Source organism: Trachemys scripta, chromosome 7 (genome assembly GCF_013100865.1).
Source record: "Trachemys scripta elegans isolate TJP31775 chromosome 7, CAS_Tse_1.0, whole genome shotgun sequence".
Taxonomy (NCBI): Eukaryota; Metazoa; Chordata; order Testudines; family Emydidae; genus Trachemys; species Trachemys scripta.
Window position 1 is genome coordinate 120,345,353 of NC_048304.1, and position 16,359 is coordinate 120,361,711.

General features: G+C 48.5%; 1 protein-coding gene across 1 annotated transcript in view; it reads right to left on the reverse strand.

The window, feature by feature from the left end:
• The window catches only part of SORCS3 (sortilin related VPS10 domain containing receptor 3), a 461,180-nt gene that overhangs the window by 18,521 nt on the left and 426,300 nt on the right, over positions 1–16,359 (reverse strand). Inside the window, exons 20-22 of the mRNA XM_034776996.1 lie at positions 13,006–13,139; positions 7,791–7,914; positions 4,040–4,152 (exon numbers count right to left, since the gene is read on the reverse strand). Coding sequence (XP_034632887.1) covers positions 4,040–4,152; positions 7,791–7,914; positions 13,006–13,139 — 371 coding nt within the window. The remainder of the gene's footprint in view (positions 1–4,039; positions 4,153–7,790; positions 7,915–13,005; positions 13,140–16,359) is intronic.

The following is a 16,359-nucleotide window of genomic DNA, read 5'->3' on the forward strand; positions in this document are numbered from 1 at the left end:
AGTTTGGAGCCACCAGGAATGTGCCCAGGAATGTGCCATCTGCTGATTGAGTCAGCAACAGCAGGATGAAACAGCTCCCATAGACTAACATAGGAATTAATTCATATAAGAATGGACTCCCAAGATTGAGGATTTTGAGTCTCTGGTTCTGCTGACAGCCTCCAGGAGCATCAGGTGCACCTGACACAGACTCGGCTCCATCCTCATGACCAAGATACCTGGCCAGTAACTTGGCATGAGCAACTTCTAGGCTGGTAACTATAACACCTATACAGAACTTGAATGAATAACTGTGTGAATGAATCTATCTATATATATGTGTGTGTGTGTGTATAAGGAATAAGTAGTGATAGGAATAAGTAGTCAAACAAGGTTGTTTACTTTTATCTTTTGCTTTATCATTATATTTACAATAAATGTGGCATCTTTGCCTTATCCCTCTTAATAAGATCCTGCTGGCTTTTATTCTATTGGTATAACACACAGAGACAAGTATTCTTAGATTATGTCTATTTTGCTTTGCGCCTTCCGATGCTTGCAATACCAGAAAAAAATCAGCCGGTCTCTTTTTGCAAAGCGACTCTGAATTTGGTAAAGGGGTAAAATGTTCCTGTTTCGTCAAATGAACCACGTTTTCTCACAGTGTGAAAATTAAATTGCTGAAATTCCATCAACTGTCAATTTTCCATATAGTTTTGCTGCCTGTGAGAACGGCAAATAGGAATGTTAAAATGTAAAAAAAAAATCACTTTCTGTTTCCAAGAACAGCAGAAAATAAATGTGAAGGAAAAGTACACGACGTTTCTCTTGCTTCGAGCCCATTACAATCAGGAATTTTTGCTTTGATCCATCACCTGATGAGACATAAAAACAGAGTCCCTGGCTGGCTGATAGCATTAATTATTCCATGCCACTTTTATTGCTTTTGCAAGAATTCATGAGTGTTCGCTCAGAATGTCCTGGTAAAATCCAAATGAGGGTTAGTTACACTCTGTCTCAATAAAGTCCCTCCCCATCCTGCTGTCTTAATAGGATGAGATATTCTTCACTTCCTGTCTCAAACAGTTGTGTAGTGTTGATATGTGCTCCACTCCACAGGAGGCTAAATATCAGATGAAAAGACATCTCTCTCATTCCAATACAGATAGATAGATTAGATTAGATCTTCTGACCTAGCACTGATATGCAGCATCCTATGGAGTGGAACACAACAGCACATAGCGACACTATACAACTGTGTGGGACTTGCTGGGATAGCCGGGCCTACCAATTTACCCTAATTATGAACTCAGCTGTAAAAGTGAGTGTAAGTTCATGAAGTGTCACAAGAACCTATAACAACAGATGTTATGGGGACCAGGTGCAAAGGCAAGACAGACTGAGGCTGGGTCTACACTACCCGCCTGAATCGGCGGGTAGAAATCGACCTCTCGGGGATCGATTTATCGCGTCCCATTGGGACGCGACAATCGATCCCCGAATCGACACTCTTACTCCACCAGCGGAGGTGGGAGTAAGCGCCATCGACGGGAAGCCGCAGAGGTCGATTTTGCCGCCGTCCTCACAGCGGGGTAAGTCGGCTGCGATACGTGGAATTCAGCTACGCTATTTACGTAGCTGAATTTGCGTATCTTAAATCGACTCCGCCCTGTAGTGTAGATGTAGCCTGAATTAATCCGAACTAAAAGGCCTACTCATGTAACCCAAGGATTGTGCTAAGATCATACTTGGTAAACACGAAAAGTGTTCAGCCAGGAATCAATGAACCAACATTGGTATGTCAGAAATTAGGTCTAATAAGTGGAAAAGATAATGAGGGGATACGACTATTCCACTCACCACTTCCCTTTGGTGTCCTCAAAAATTGGCTCCGGGAGCAAGCTTTGCAATCATGGCTGCCACCCCCATTGTCCCCTGGGACCGTGGGCCTTCATCATCCTGAGAGACGTCCTAAGCAGACCAGCCCAGAGAGAGGGGCCCAGATGATCACCTCCGCCCACTCCAGCTGAATCCTAAACGCCACCTAAAATGTGCCTCTACCTCCCCATGTGTCCTTTTCCTTGCCTACCTTATTTCTTCCCTTTCCTATCTCTCTCCTTCTTCCTTCTCGCTAATAAGAGTCCGGTTTAGCCCACCAAGAGTGCACATTTTGCAACACTGCTGTAAGCTTGTGACCAGAAAGAGGCGGCTAAAAGTCATGCCCTAAGCAGCCTGATGCAGGTACAAGTTTGCCAGGTCTCAGAATGGCTGACGAGACCATGCGCTGGGCTTGCATTTTTCCAGCAGTGAGCTTGCAAGTAAGAATCAACACCAGAGACAGAAGCTGCATTTTCTATCTTTGGTGTTCTTTGCTCTCCCACTTTTGTGCGTTTGTCTTGTTTTATCTTCTAGAAACGGGATCGGACATTAATAGGGTTACCATATTTTAATTTTAAAAAAGGAGGACACTCCACGGGGCCCCGCCCCCGCCCCAACTCCGCCCCTTCCCCGCCCCCAGCACCGCCCAACCCCGCCCCTTCCCCAAAGTCCCCGCCCCAACTCTGCCCCCTCCCCTGAACGCGCCGCCTCCTGCTACTCCCTCTCCCCCTCCCCTGCTTCCCGCGAATCAAATGTTCGCGGGAAGCCTGAAACAGGGAGGCAGCAGGTAAGCTGGGGCTGGGGCTGGGGCGGGGTGCGGCGGGCCCAGTCCGGCCCCCCTGGCCGGCGGCTATCTCTGGCGGCCGGCCGGCCCAGGCCAAGAGGCTCTGGCCCCGGCGTCTCCTGCCTGGCTCGGCTTGGGCCCTGGGGCGCCGGCCCCCGGCCGAGCACCCCCGGCCCCGGCTCAGCCCCGGCTCGGCCCCCGGCTGAGCACCCTCGGCTGAGCACCGCCATCCCCGTCCCTGGCCCCATCCGAGCACCGCCGTACCCGGACGAGCACCGCTGGCCCTGGCCCCGGCCGAGCACCGCCGTCCCCGTCCCGGCCTTGGCCGAGCACCGCAGGCCCTGGCCCCAGCCCCGGCCCTGGCCCCAGCCTGGCCTGGCCCGGCCCGGCCCCGGCCCCATCCGAGCACCGCCGGCCCCAGCCGAGCACTGCTGGCCCTGGCCCCGGCCGAGCTCCGCCGTCCCGGGCTCCGGCCCTGTCTCGGCCGAGCACTGCTGGCCCCGGCCTGACCCCGGCCCAGCACCGCCGGCCCCGGCCCCCGGCCCCGCACCGCCGGGCCCTCCCTCCCTATTTTCCCGGACATGTCCGGCTTTTTGGGATTTCCTCCCGGACGGGGATTTGAGGCCCAAAAAGCCAGACATGTCCGGGAAAATCCGGAGGTATGGTAACCCTAGACATTAACAACAGCTTCAACCCATCTCAACTATCTTCTTTTTTCCTCCACAAGACAGCTACTACCTTCTTTAATACCATCTAAAAGACTGTCAGACATGGGTTTTTTTTCCCCTTCTAAAGACTCCCTCCAACTAAAGGGAAAGAGAGCCAGGGACATTGTTAAAATAACAGCCTTATTGAATACTTCACGTTTAACTGTTTTTCCTTCTTTTCTGTATCTTCAATAAAAGGTGAAAGGGCTTTTTAATGGTGTGTTTGCCAAGCAGCTTGAGGTCTCTGTCTGAGAAGCCCCGAACCTTGTTTAAAACCGTTTCATGGTGGACAGCGTCTGGGTTATGATAACATCTTTGATTCTTTGGGCCCATATATCCCACCTAAATTAATACAACAGACAGGAAATAAGGAATATCTTATTCTATTAGCCACTTTACAAATATACTGGGTTTGTAAACTGCTTTGGGATACTTAAGGTTGAAAAATGCTATAGAAACGTTAATAGTAGTAATTATGTTGAGTACAAATCCCCTAATGTGTTTTGTTTTACAATGGCTCAGCGCATTAACAGGCTGCTGGTGACAACTCCAAAACGATGGCTTCATTATGGCTGTTTTTCCCATCCTTTTCTCTTTTTTGTTTTGTTTTGTTGCTATTCCGCTATGAAACTCTCTGCATTTTAATTGCCTTTCCATTGTTGGGGAAGGAGAATGGGAACCAGGCACTCACCTGCATTAGAGCTCGCTTGATCACTTTGCTAATATCTTGTCTCCACTCGGGGATGTCAGGATTGTGGTAATCCAGATTAGGGGAAAACGACAAGAGCTGAGACTGGAAATACTCTGCGGATATAGAGAGAATAATAATAATACTTAGACAGTACACAGGGCCTGATCCTATGCCCATGGAAGTCAGTAAAAGACTCCCATTGTCATCCCTGGCTTTGGATTAGGACCACAGTTCCTTTTGTCAAAGGATCTTAAAGCCAAAGAGACAGACCCTCACACTGCAGGACAGAGATACACAGACAAAACAACACACTGCACTTATAAAGGGCCTTTCATTCCAGTAGCATGCCATGGCACTTTACAGAGGAAAGGGAAAAGGAAAGAAAGGAGTAAAGAAAGCGATACGAGAGGGGAGTACATGCTCCCTTCATCGTGCTTTGGGTTTGTGGTTTGAACATCTAACCTTCTGGCCTGCCACTTGCAAAGCGCCCGCCCGGTAAGTAAAGCAGGGTCAGGATGAAATTTGGAGCCAGAGCCTCAAAATGGGTTTGTTCGCTTGCACTTGTCATGCACTGTGCTCCACAGAGCAAACGCTGACTGTCAGGAATGCTTTTTTCCAAAAGCAGCCATTATCTGTTTGTTCTCCTGGCACGTTGTCGGGAATGGTTAATACCCCAGTAAATCAGACACCAATAGTGCTAATGACACACAAATCCAGGGAAGGCTATTCACAAGACGCTCCGAAATGACTTCCTAATTAATTGATAGCTAGGGTGGGGGTGTCCCAGGCTGGTTTCAGTGACAAATTGTTTTTAAAGTACCCAAACTTTTAAATTTTTTAAAGGTCCTCTAGCCTGCACTGTAACGCCCCCTCCACCCCCGTTGGCACAAGCACCTGCCTCTGGATCTGCCTCCCCGTATCTCTCTGATTCATCCTCTCTTTTCAAGTCTCATCTAATGTGTATTGCTCCTTCCTGGCCCACGACCCCCTACTGTCTCCCTCACTCTGCTGTCATGTGGCTCTGTAATTCTAATGCAGCACCACAAAGTCTGACAAGATGCACTGGGATGTCTCAGCCTTTGAGGCCTTGAATTCGGCTTTCCACAGCCAACAGCAGAGCTCCCTCAGTTGCAGAATGTACTGATTCCTTGTATGTGTTTGGACTTGGGGCCTGCATCATCACAGCCTAGATGTCTACCACTTGAGCTAAAGGGATAACTCCATTAGGTGGTAGCAGCAGTAGGTTGTTATCCTCTAGAGGACCAGCCACTGCTGGAGGACACAACACAAGCTCTTCCAGGATGTTAGGGAATCAGATTTCCCCACACCTAGAGCTTGTGTCCCTGAGGGCCAGCGTCGGAGGATCCACTCGCCATGCTGCAAGGCATTCCTCAGTGTGAATTTTGAGTGGGCTATTTTCTTTTCTTTTGAGGTTTTGGTTTCCAGGTTGGCTTGTTGACTCTGGGCATTTCAGACCAGAGTTCTTATGGAGGGTGGGATGGATTTGAGCCATTATGATGTCTGGAGGTTTCCATAATTAGTATACAGAACCCAGGTGAAGCGCACAACATTAAACATAAACTCTTTCTGGAGCAGGGACTTCTGGGGCATTTTGTGATTCATGTGTGTACTGTGAGAGCACCATGGAGCCCTGAGGTCTGGTCAGCAACTCTAGGAACTGCCACAATACAAATAAAAAATGTCAATAATAATTTCCCAGAGTGGTCTCGGGGCTGGGACTTGGAAGACCTGCATTGTATTCCTTGCTCTGCCACTGGACTGCTGGGTGACCTTGGGCAAGTCACATCCCTGTTCTTTGCCTCAGTTTCCCCATTGGTAAAATGGGGACTATTATATTGACCTTCTCTGTAAAATGCTTTGAGATGTACAGATGCAAAGCCTATAAAAGAGCTAAGTATTATAATATGCAGGTAAAATTAACTTGACAATAGCATCAATGAGGAATGCCACAGATGTTGCCATAAAAACCACAGGTCTTGTCATGTTTTTAATGGCAAGTGCTGTCCTTTCTTTTTAGGTGCCGCAGCATTATTAAATAAAACACACATGATAGAAAAACTAAAAGGCAAACAAAGGTCACGCCTCCACTACAAACCTCGGTATGACTACGTTGCACATGGGCGTGAAAAATCCACACCCCCGAGAGATGCAGTTATACCGACCTAAGCCCTGGTGTAGACAGCACTCTGCCGACGGGAGGGCATCTCCTACTGACATAGCAGCATCTTCACTAAAGTGCTACAGCTGTGCCACTGCAGCTTTTTAAGTGTAGACCTGCCCAAAGTGAAACCGACTTTTGTAAAGTGAACTCAACCCAGCCTCCAGTGCTTCACCCTTCACCAATGCAAACAGTGTAGCATTTCCAACTGTCCATCCAAAACCAGACAGCAGGTGCATATATGACATCTTCCTCCTTGGCTCACATACCAGGGATCAAACTGGAGATCTCCAGCACTAAAGGCATAAGCTAATACAGCTTGAGTTTAAGAGCTCCACTTTGCTAGATACTGCTCTCAAAGACTAAGATCCTTTGTGTATTGGGCACAGAGGGGCACTTCTAACATATTCTCCCCAGTGGGTTGCAGATACTCAGCACATATTCAAGCTCTGTTGGATTCGTCTCCTGAAGAAATTTGTTTCCCAGTTCCAAAGACAATGATTTCCCAGAAATTTACAGTGCCTCTGACCACACTTGAAACGAGGCTGATTAAATACAGATTTACTTACATAGGCTAACAGTAACTGTGTGCTATTAAATCATGTTAGCAGATTATTAAAATCCACTGCATTTCCACAGCTCCACAGTTGATAAATACATATTTATCTGGTTGTTAAATCTCAACAGCTAGCTTTCTAGTAGCCACATGAGCATTTATTTAACACGTAATCACTGGAACGAGACAAACATTCAATGCAACCTCCATCATCTGACACGCACATATTTCAAAACCTTGCTATCCGAGCAGGGCCCTGTTCCTGACGTTAGCTGGGGAGAACTGGATAATGAAAACAGAGGGTGGCACAGGGAGAGAAGGCTGTGATGTCCTGGGGGTAACCCCTCCATATTCCTGACCAGGACTCTGGAATGACCCCGCTGTGAATCCAGTCCAGGATTTGTATTGTGCCCAGTGCAGGCAGGAACTGCGGAAGTTCATTAAGTGCTGTGTGGATTCCCATGCAGTGCAGACATGAGCTATAAAGCTCATAGTTATGTATCTTACTGTGAAGTCCTAGGCCCAGATCCTCAACGGTATTAAGGTCCTAACTCCCATTGATGTCAAATACCCACTTGATTACAATGGGAGTTAGAGGATCTGGACCTCAGTGCCTTGATTTTTTGGAGTTCCCAGTAACCTGGGAAATAACAGAGTCCAGGAAGGACTCCCAGACCCAGAGAAAGGGGTGCTGCAATTTAACTAAAGAGCTTTGCTAGATGGATTTTGTTAATGTGCTTTAGCCAAATCTCTCCGTCTTGGGATCCTCCCTCAATCAAACCTGCTCTCTGGTCTCCTCTGCAATTGGGGAGCTGGCCAACAGGCCCTGGAGTCAGAGGATCCTCCAAACACGTCAAGCCCTGCTAATCTGGGACCCCGTCCCTGGGTAATCAGGCTTGTCCCGTACTGAGATTCAATAGGGAAGCCCCTGCCTGCATTCTTCCGGTGGACTCTGAATGGCCCTTGGGTTCCGCTTGCCCCCTGCTTGGGCTTTGCTTGCAGTCGGTGGAGCATACCATGCACGGCGATGTCCTTCGTGTCCTGCAGGAGGGCACTCCCAGCAGAGACCTGCACCGTGATGGTGTTCGTCCCCTCGGTGGCGAAGGTGTAGGAGACGCTGCTTTCTAGGGTGATGAGGGGCTGCAAAAGGCAAACACAAGCAATGATGACAGAAACCCGTTCTAGGACTGGGGTTACAGTATCGTCTCGGACTCACAGAAATGACGATGGAACTGCCCTATGGGGCCATTTTATCCATCCCACCACCAGCTAATACAGCACTGCTCCTCAGGGCTTTCTGCGTTTATACAGGACTCAAGTCATGGCCCTTCCCAAACTTCCCTTATGGAGACTCTCCCGCGGCCAGGTACGTCTCTGACTATTGCAAATGCTTCCTGACATTCAGACTAAAAGGTTCCTTTTCCTGAACTGCATCCCCTTCCTCCTAGTTATACCCAAGTGGAGCACAATGAGCAACTCCACAGTTGGAGTGACAATAGTTGCAGAATGCAGTATTCCTCCCTCCCGCCCCACAGCTCTTACAGAGATTGTCTTGAACGAGAGTTTGGAGCCAGGTTGGACTCCCCCCCCCCCAACACCCCAATTTGGATGCCATACCTCCCCCAAAGTGTCCAGACCCAAGCTATGGCAATCATGCCTAACTCAAGCTAGATGTTTAACTCTGCCTATCTATCTCAGTAGCACTGTGGCCTTTGTCACTGTCGTCTCTGAGGACTTGACATTAACAGATGGATCATCACAGCATCCCTGCGAGCAGGGCCGGCTCCAGGGTTTTGGCCGCCCGAAGCAGCCAAAGAAAACAAACAAACAAAAAAAGCCGCGATCGCGATCTGCGGCTGCAATTCGGTGGAAGGTCCTTCGCTCCGAGCAGGAGTGAGGGACCGTCCGCCGAATTGCCGCCGAACAGCTGGACGTGCCGCCCCTCTCCAAAGTGGCCGCCCCAAGCATCTGCTTGGTAAGCCTGGAGCCGGCCCTGCCTGTGAGGGAACCAGGATGGTGCAGTGGATGGAGTGCGGTAGTGGGGCACAGGAGACCTGCATTCTACTCCCAGCTCTGCTAGTTGGTGACCTTGGGCAGGCTGCTTTGCCTCAGTGCCTCAGTTTCCCCAATCTGTAAAATGGGAATAATAACACTGACTCAGAGACCAAATGAGTGAACTTATCTGGTTACACTAGCCCTATAGTGCTTATGCCTAGTGAGCTATACACTCACTACATAGACGCAGGAGAACAGGGTGCTTCTAAACCACAGGGAACATTAGCAATTGTCCTACACGTTACCGGCCATGATTCCATCCCAAAATAACAACAGCCAACGTTGTCTTCAAAACTGCCTTTTTCTTGTGTGTGTGCCTGTGCTGGATGTTGTATTATTAAGGCTGGTTTCACCTGCACCATGGAGTTTTAACATTCAGCCAATTCCTTCAATTTAATTCAAGCGTCAAGGCCTGGGAACTAACTCTAAATTAAATCAAGTCGTTTAAGGTTCATTTGTGCAACCGTATCAGACAGCCAGACACATTTATGCAACCGAACCTGTGTTAATCCAAGCAAGCTGGCCTTTGGTCATAGTGCAAACGCAGCAGACCAGCAATTCACTACTCTGTGTGTGTGTGTGTGTGTGTGGCTGCGGAGGCAGAAATGGCTACACCTTCCCCTCTTCTCCGGTGGAAGGAGGCTCGGAATGGCAGGTGGCCGGAGCAGGGAAGGGATGTGCGAGTTCTCAGCTGCCTTTGTGAGCACAGGGGTGTCTCTGGACCTCTGGTGATGTCCCAACGGAAGCCCCTGGTAGCGCGGCCTGTCCTTCCTTGGCTTTCACCCCCAACCCCCACAGGGAGCAGCTGGTATAAGGAGGTATAAATTACCCCCCTCTCTAAGGCCTTGGCTACACTGGCAATTCACAGCGCTGCACTTGCTGCGCTCAGGGGTGTGAAAATACAACCCCCCCGAGCGCAGCGAGTGCAGCGCTGTAAAGCACCAGTGTAATCAGCGCCTGCAGCGCTGCACGCTCTCTCACAGCGCTGCAAGCTATTCCCCTCAGGAGAGGTGGAGTACTTGCGGCGCTGCGAGAGAGCTCTCACAGTGCTGGCGGCGCGACTACACTCGCGCTTCACAGCGCGGCCGCGGCAGCACTGTGAATCCACGAGTGTAGCCAAGGCCTTAGTGTAACCCACACACCTCCTGGGTGTGGTGTTCTGTCCCATCTAGTGGCACCAAGACCACTTACGGAGAGACATAAAATGAGTCTGCTTTACAGCCAGTTGGCTGTTAGCTCACACAGTAAAATAAAATGGAGCTATCCTATCTTCTAGAACTGGAAGGGACCCTGAAATGTCATCAAGTCCAGCCCCCTGCCTTCACTAGCAGGACCAAGTACTGATTTTGCCCCAGATCCCTAAGTGGCCCCCTCAAGGATTGAACTCACAACCTTGGCTTTAGGAGGCCAATGCTCAAACCACTGAGCTATCCCTCCCCCTATAGAGGGTCATGCACTAAGTTCATGAGGTCCCAGGTTCGAGCCCACCTGCCGACAACCGGGGTCTGTCGGCGTTACATTAGCATACCCCTGCAGTCGCAAGCACTAATGAGACAGAGGCTGCAAAGCCTGCAGGCAGGAGGTGTTTTACCCAGAGAGGGCAGCAGGAGCTCGGAGCCAGCAGGGCCGTGGTGCTGCAGCAGAGCCGAAGGGCTGCGCCAGGCAGTTCTGGAGCACGTGGCGATTTCCATATCTGGGAGCCATATGGGCTCAGCAATGCAAAATGGCTTGTGCTGCCATTGGCTGCCTCCCTCTTGGTAGTATCCACGAGAGGATCCAGAGAATGCTGCCCAAGCTTGAATATCCCTGGAGCTAGAAGGGGTTGGTGCTGCAGAGAGGAACTAAACTCCATGCTCCTCTCCCTCCTGCACCCCTCGCCTGAGAGCCCCCTCCCATGCAAAGGTTGCTAAAGAGGTGGGGATACTGCTACAGAGGGGGCAGATTCCCCCTTCTGAAGAGAGGGGCCCCAAGCTCTGATCCCAGGAAGAAATGGATGGTAATAGGCTCAGCTGCCCCCCCCAGAACCTCCCGCCAGCAGTCTGTCCTTCTCCGTAGGCCTGGTGGCTTCCCCCCTGCTGACTCCGGCCCTGCCGGAGTCTTGCACGCCCCCTGCAGTCTCTCTACAATCTCCTGAGCTTCCCCTCTCCATCACATCCTCCTGGGGCTCTTTGTAGGGCCATCGCCCTGACCTCTGCTAGGTGTGCCTCATTCTGTCATCAGAATTGGCTAGCTCCAGCCCCTAATGGCTGAGCCACCCTGGTACAAGGACACAGAGGAAAAAAAAAAAGAGTCATCCTTGTAAAACATTCACCATTTCCATAGGAAGAGTCAGAAAATGCATGATCCCTGAACGCGAAAATCCACTGTGCAACCACGCTCAGTTGTTTGCATTCCCCCCAGTAACACCCTTTTATTACCCCTGTAGCTGTCGTCGCGTGAGACCGAAACAAACACACAGGGGCCGTGCGAAGGCTGCAATTATCCGCGTCACCCCTCTGCATTCAGAGGGCCCAGCTAATGTACTATCCCACGCTAGAGTTTGGGAGAGAGAGAGGGTGCCCGTGCCTGTGCCGCATCTCTGTATTCCCTATGCCATCCGTAAGCCGAGTGCTGCGAAGCCACAGGACACAGCTCTGGGGCATGGGTGTATTTGTAACATAACCTGCTTCCAGGGTGAGGACGGAGGCAACAACTGGTCCATGGCAATGGATTAAAGTCTACTGACAATTCTGGATCCCCGGGTTGACACAGGTGAAAGTGACACAAAACGACACCTTCTTCAGAAAGCCAACCCCAATGTCGTTAACAGAATCTGATGAGACTAGACAGATGACTAATCACCTTGCTGTATTACTAGCATTAACTATTTTTACTCCATGCATTTCGAACGCATCCCTCGCCATGGCAACTATATCGGCCTATACTGTCCATGGGTTCGAGGTTACACTGAACGGCCCAGGATTCCACTGGAAACCAGTCCCTTACAGATCTGAGACTCTGCAAACAAACTGCAGAACTGTTAGAGCTGAGAAGAGATCTTCAGCCACTTAACTCCACTTTCCCATCCTTATCTTATTTTTAAAGGCTCAAATGTTCATACTCCATTCTTAACATGACCTCCAGTTTTGCGGGCACAAATGACCGCAGGCACAATTTTCCACCTGCAATTTATACTGCTTTGATGTCTAAGGCCATGTCTTCCCAGCAAAAATAGATGTATTTTTACATCACGATAGCTAACTTGAGCACTTGCCTTGATGTAGTTAGTCAAGATCAATCCCAGTTGGGGAGGATAGCTATCTCAAAGTAAAAACCACACCTTTTTTGCCATGAAAACATAGGCTTAGTTCCTGATTGCACATGTGAATCAGGGATGAAGACATTGATCAAAACCACCTTCACAAAACTGCAGCCACATTACTTCTCTTTGCAATTTACATCTGCATAAATGGAGGGCAGTGTCTGAAACTGTAGCCCACGGGTCTCTCGAACAATGGCACCTGCATTAAAGAGCATCTCCAGTAGGCAGTCTCCTCACTTATTCCTTTAGAAACATCTCCAAAATCTCCAGTAGAATTCATTTCAACTTTTCATAAAGAGATCCTTTGTAGTAGGCAACTGATTTTTGCCAATCCCTTTGCTTAAGAGAGGTTTCACTTTTATCTTTAATATGTGCTCATGGCCCTGAACAATAGGCATGGTCAGGCAGGAACAATTCCCTGGGAGCCTTGCTTGAATTTCTAGACAGCGATAGTTATTTGAACACCAGCAGCTTTAAAGTACTGTGTTGGAATTGAGCATTATACACTGTATACTGGTATATAATGGAAACACCAATGGTTACTTGAACACCAGCAGCTGTTAAATGCTGTGTTGAAACCCAGCATTATCCGGTATATAGTGGTATATAATTTTGTTAAGTTGCAAGCAAACTCAGGTAATAACAATGGTCTGCCAAGCACAATAATAAGCAGCGGCAAAAATGTAATGACTCCTGCAACACCACCACAAGGGGGAAAATAAATCACAATGGGCAAAGTTCAGATAACGAACAAACCTTTTTAGATCCAGGGGAAAAAAACGCAGCAAGAGCAGCGTGTTTTCATTGCTGCTCAAACAATATTCTGCCCTGCCAAGCCACTGAGGTAAGTACAATATGATCAAAAGGGACCGTACCTTGGTGCTGTTACCAAACCACCAGAAGTAGGTTAGGGTGCCCGATTGACTTGGCCATACCACCGCGGTAAGGTTGACTTCCTTATTCCTAATGGCAACGAAGGGTACGTTCAGATGGACATGCTCCACTGGACCTGCGGGAGGTGATCTCATCATTACAGGCGTCTCGGTAAGTCCTCCCTGCACAACATTCTACAGTGACGTAAAGCAAAATTCTCTCCTTTTTGAAGTCAATGGAGTTCCACCAGCATGAATTTGGTGCAATGGAGGAGAGAATCAAACCCTTAGAAGTTTACTTAATAATAGACGATGATACCAGATTAACAGCCCTGGAGACTCCAATTCTTTGTTGAGCTTTTATAGGGTCGCATCATAGGAGGTAGGTGTGCAAGCCTCCCCCATGCAGCCCCATCACTGTATCTCAGACTTGGAGCTGGGATGCACAAGCTGTTAGGGTTTTACAGGGTGATTTAGAGTCTCTGCCCATTCAAACCTTGGCCTGTTGGAGCCAGCTGGAATGATGCTTTTTGTAACGTGGACATCTGTCTGCTAGGAACCAAACTGAAACCCACCAACTCATTGCACAGGTCACCAAACAACTCACAGATAGCTATGGATTTCAATCTCACCAGTTAAGCTGGGTCCTCTAGGTGAAAGGGCCCATTACCAACCCTCCAACCATGTTGGATGGACAAATTTCCCCCCTTGATTAAACAAACCTAGCACGGATCGGCAAAATCAGTCCAGCTAGGGTATTATATGGTTGTTCATCATCATTGTATCTGAGCACTAAGACACATCAGAAAGGATCCTCCAGCCACTCTTTAAACTGAAAACAGTCCTCTGTCTTCGTGATTTGAACCCAAAGCCCCAATCGTTTTCAATATTATTAATAATAGTATTCTAGTAGTACCCAATATCCACAGTTATGGTCCAACACCACATTGTGCTAGGCGCTGTACAAACAGAACAGAAAGATGGGCCCACCCCAAAGAGCTTACAATATAATACAAGACAAGAGGTAAAGGTGGCTACAGACATAGGAGGACAAGGAAACTATGATACAGTACTGGTCATCGTGATAGGCAGTGTCAGAGTTTTTTGTGGGCATCACAGCAAAGGATGGTTTTAAGGAGGGATTTGAAGGAAGAGAATGAGGTAGCTTTGCAGAGATCTATGGGGAGCTTTTCCCAAGTGCAAAGGGGCAGAAAGCACAAAGATGCTAATTTGAAAATGTAACTAGGGAGTGATTATTATTCATAATATTTGACAAGCCTCCGAACTTGGTATTAACTGCGTCACGAAGCAGAAATACCAAAACGCTCTAAGAACATTTATGTTTGAGGTCTTCATGACCTGATCAAAGCCAGGTACTAATAAGAGTCTTCTGAGAGCACTTGGTCTCATGAGATTTCCAGAGCAAAGAAGTTTGAATAAGTCTGGGCAAGCATCTAAACTTCTTGCTCCTTTTTGATCTAGAGCTATACCTGGGAACATTTGGGGGTCAGGTGTCATTAGTAGTATTTTCTTCTCTACTTTTGGTAATTATGGGCCATCTTTATCTTTCTACAGTAAGAGTTCTGAGAAGAAGAGCGAACCGAGAGGTTAAACAGATTACCTCCCTTGCTTCTGGAATGGTCGAAAAGGTGACGATGCGGCAGGAAATCTTGTCGCAGCAGCAAATGACCAGAAATAACTCTAGTGTTCACTCCCAGTGCATGACAATTGAGAATTCAGTTCCTCGCCACAGAAATAAAAAGAACAAGAGAAAAAAAAAACAGATGGAGAAAACGCTAACATTTTCGGTTGGAACTTCAGCTTTTTCTCCATCTGTTTTTCCCCCTCCTCTTGCTTTATTTTTTTGTGGGGAACTGAATTTAAATTGGTCATTGAGATGCACTAGGCATGCTAGCATGTTGCTGATTATGTCTTATCGGTGCTGTTCAGATCTGGTAGTCAGATGGACCACTACTGTTAGAGAGGAAAGGTGGGTTTGTGGATAACGCTTGGCCTGGGGCTAAGTAGAGGCAGGTCTGATTCCCAGTTCTGCCACAGACTCCCTGTGTGACCCTGGGAAAAATCACTAAATCTCTCTGCCTCAGTTTCTCCTCTCTACAACGGGAAAGTTAACCCTTCTTCTACTGGACTTGTAAACTCTTTGCAGGGCAGGGACTGACTCCTACTATGTGTATGTGCAGCCCCTAACACAATGAGACCCCAGGCTTGGCTGAGGCCTTGGGTTTTGCAGTTATCTCCTTTTGACGGGGACAACAAGGCAGCCAGACACCAGACACGTGCACTAACTTTCTAGGAATAAAGGAGTTGCCCCAGTCTCTCAGATGCTCTGAGAACACGGGTTCCAGGCCTCAGTATACCCTGAGCAGGGGTGGAGTGAGGAGGCAAGCAGTGAGGTGAGCAGCAGGTGGGGGGTGAGGAGGCAGGAGGCGAGTGGAAGGTGGAGGAGTGAGGAGGGACACAGGAGGCGGGCGGGGGGTGAGGAGGTGAGTGGCAGGCGCATGGGCAGCGGGTAGATCCCCCCTTTGGGGAGGCTAGCCCCCAACTCCACCCCTTCTGCCTGCGCTCCCCCACAGGCAGCTGGAGCCCCGAGACCCCCTGACGTATATGATAATAAGTTGAAATCATTAATATACTGACCTATAGGAGAAGGGCACCCGAACATTAGTAGGGTGAAGAAATACAAACAAGGAAGAGGGGAGAAATTGCTACTGAATATGCATTAGACATAGTGGCATCAGCGGAACAAGTTATAAAAAGTTCTATCCCAGCCTGCGGGCAGGAGGAGAGAGAGATGTAACCCTTGGGAGGTGCCAGAATGGTGCCCACTGGTGATGAGAAGGAAGGTGATGGTGATGGAGAAGATAATGGCTAACCCTTCAGGTTGTTCTGCATGGGATAGCGTGAGTATATGGATGTTCAGATGTACATTCTGTATTGTCTCTACCTACCTTGCTGGGCAAGAGTGTTTGTGACTTTCCTAAAGGTATTAATAAACTATTGTAAGTACAGAAGGGTTCCTAAAGTGTGAGGGTTGCAACTGTGCACATCAGGGTTCCCAATTGAACAGTAATTTTAATAAAACTGGGCCTGATCTTGAGACAAGCACCTGTCAAACCTCAAAGTGATAACTGGGAATTCTTAAGTAATCAATATAATTAATACATAATCTTTAGATCAAGCTACAGGTCTAAAGGGACAGTGATGGGATCTCAGAGGACAAGGGAGAAGAAGACAAAGAGGCTCAACTGGGCCATGTGAGTCCCCGGCTCTAGGATCTCAATATCGAACAGCAAATCCAACAATAAAATTAAATAACCCTTGAGCAATGGGTTGCTA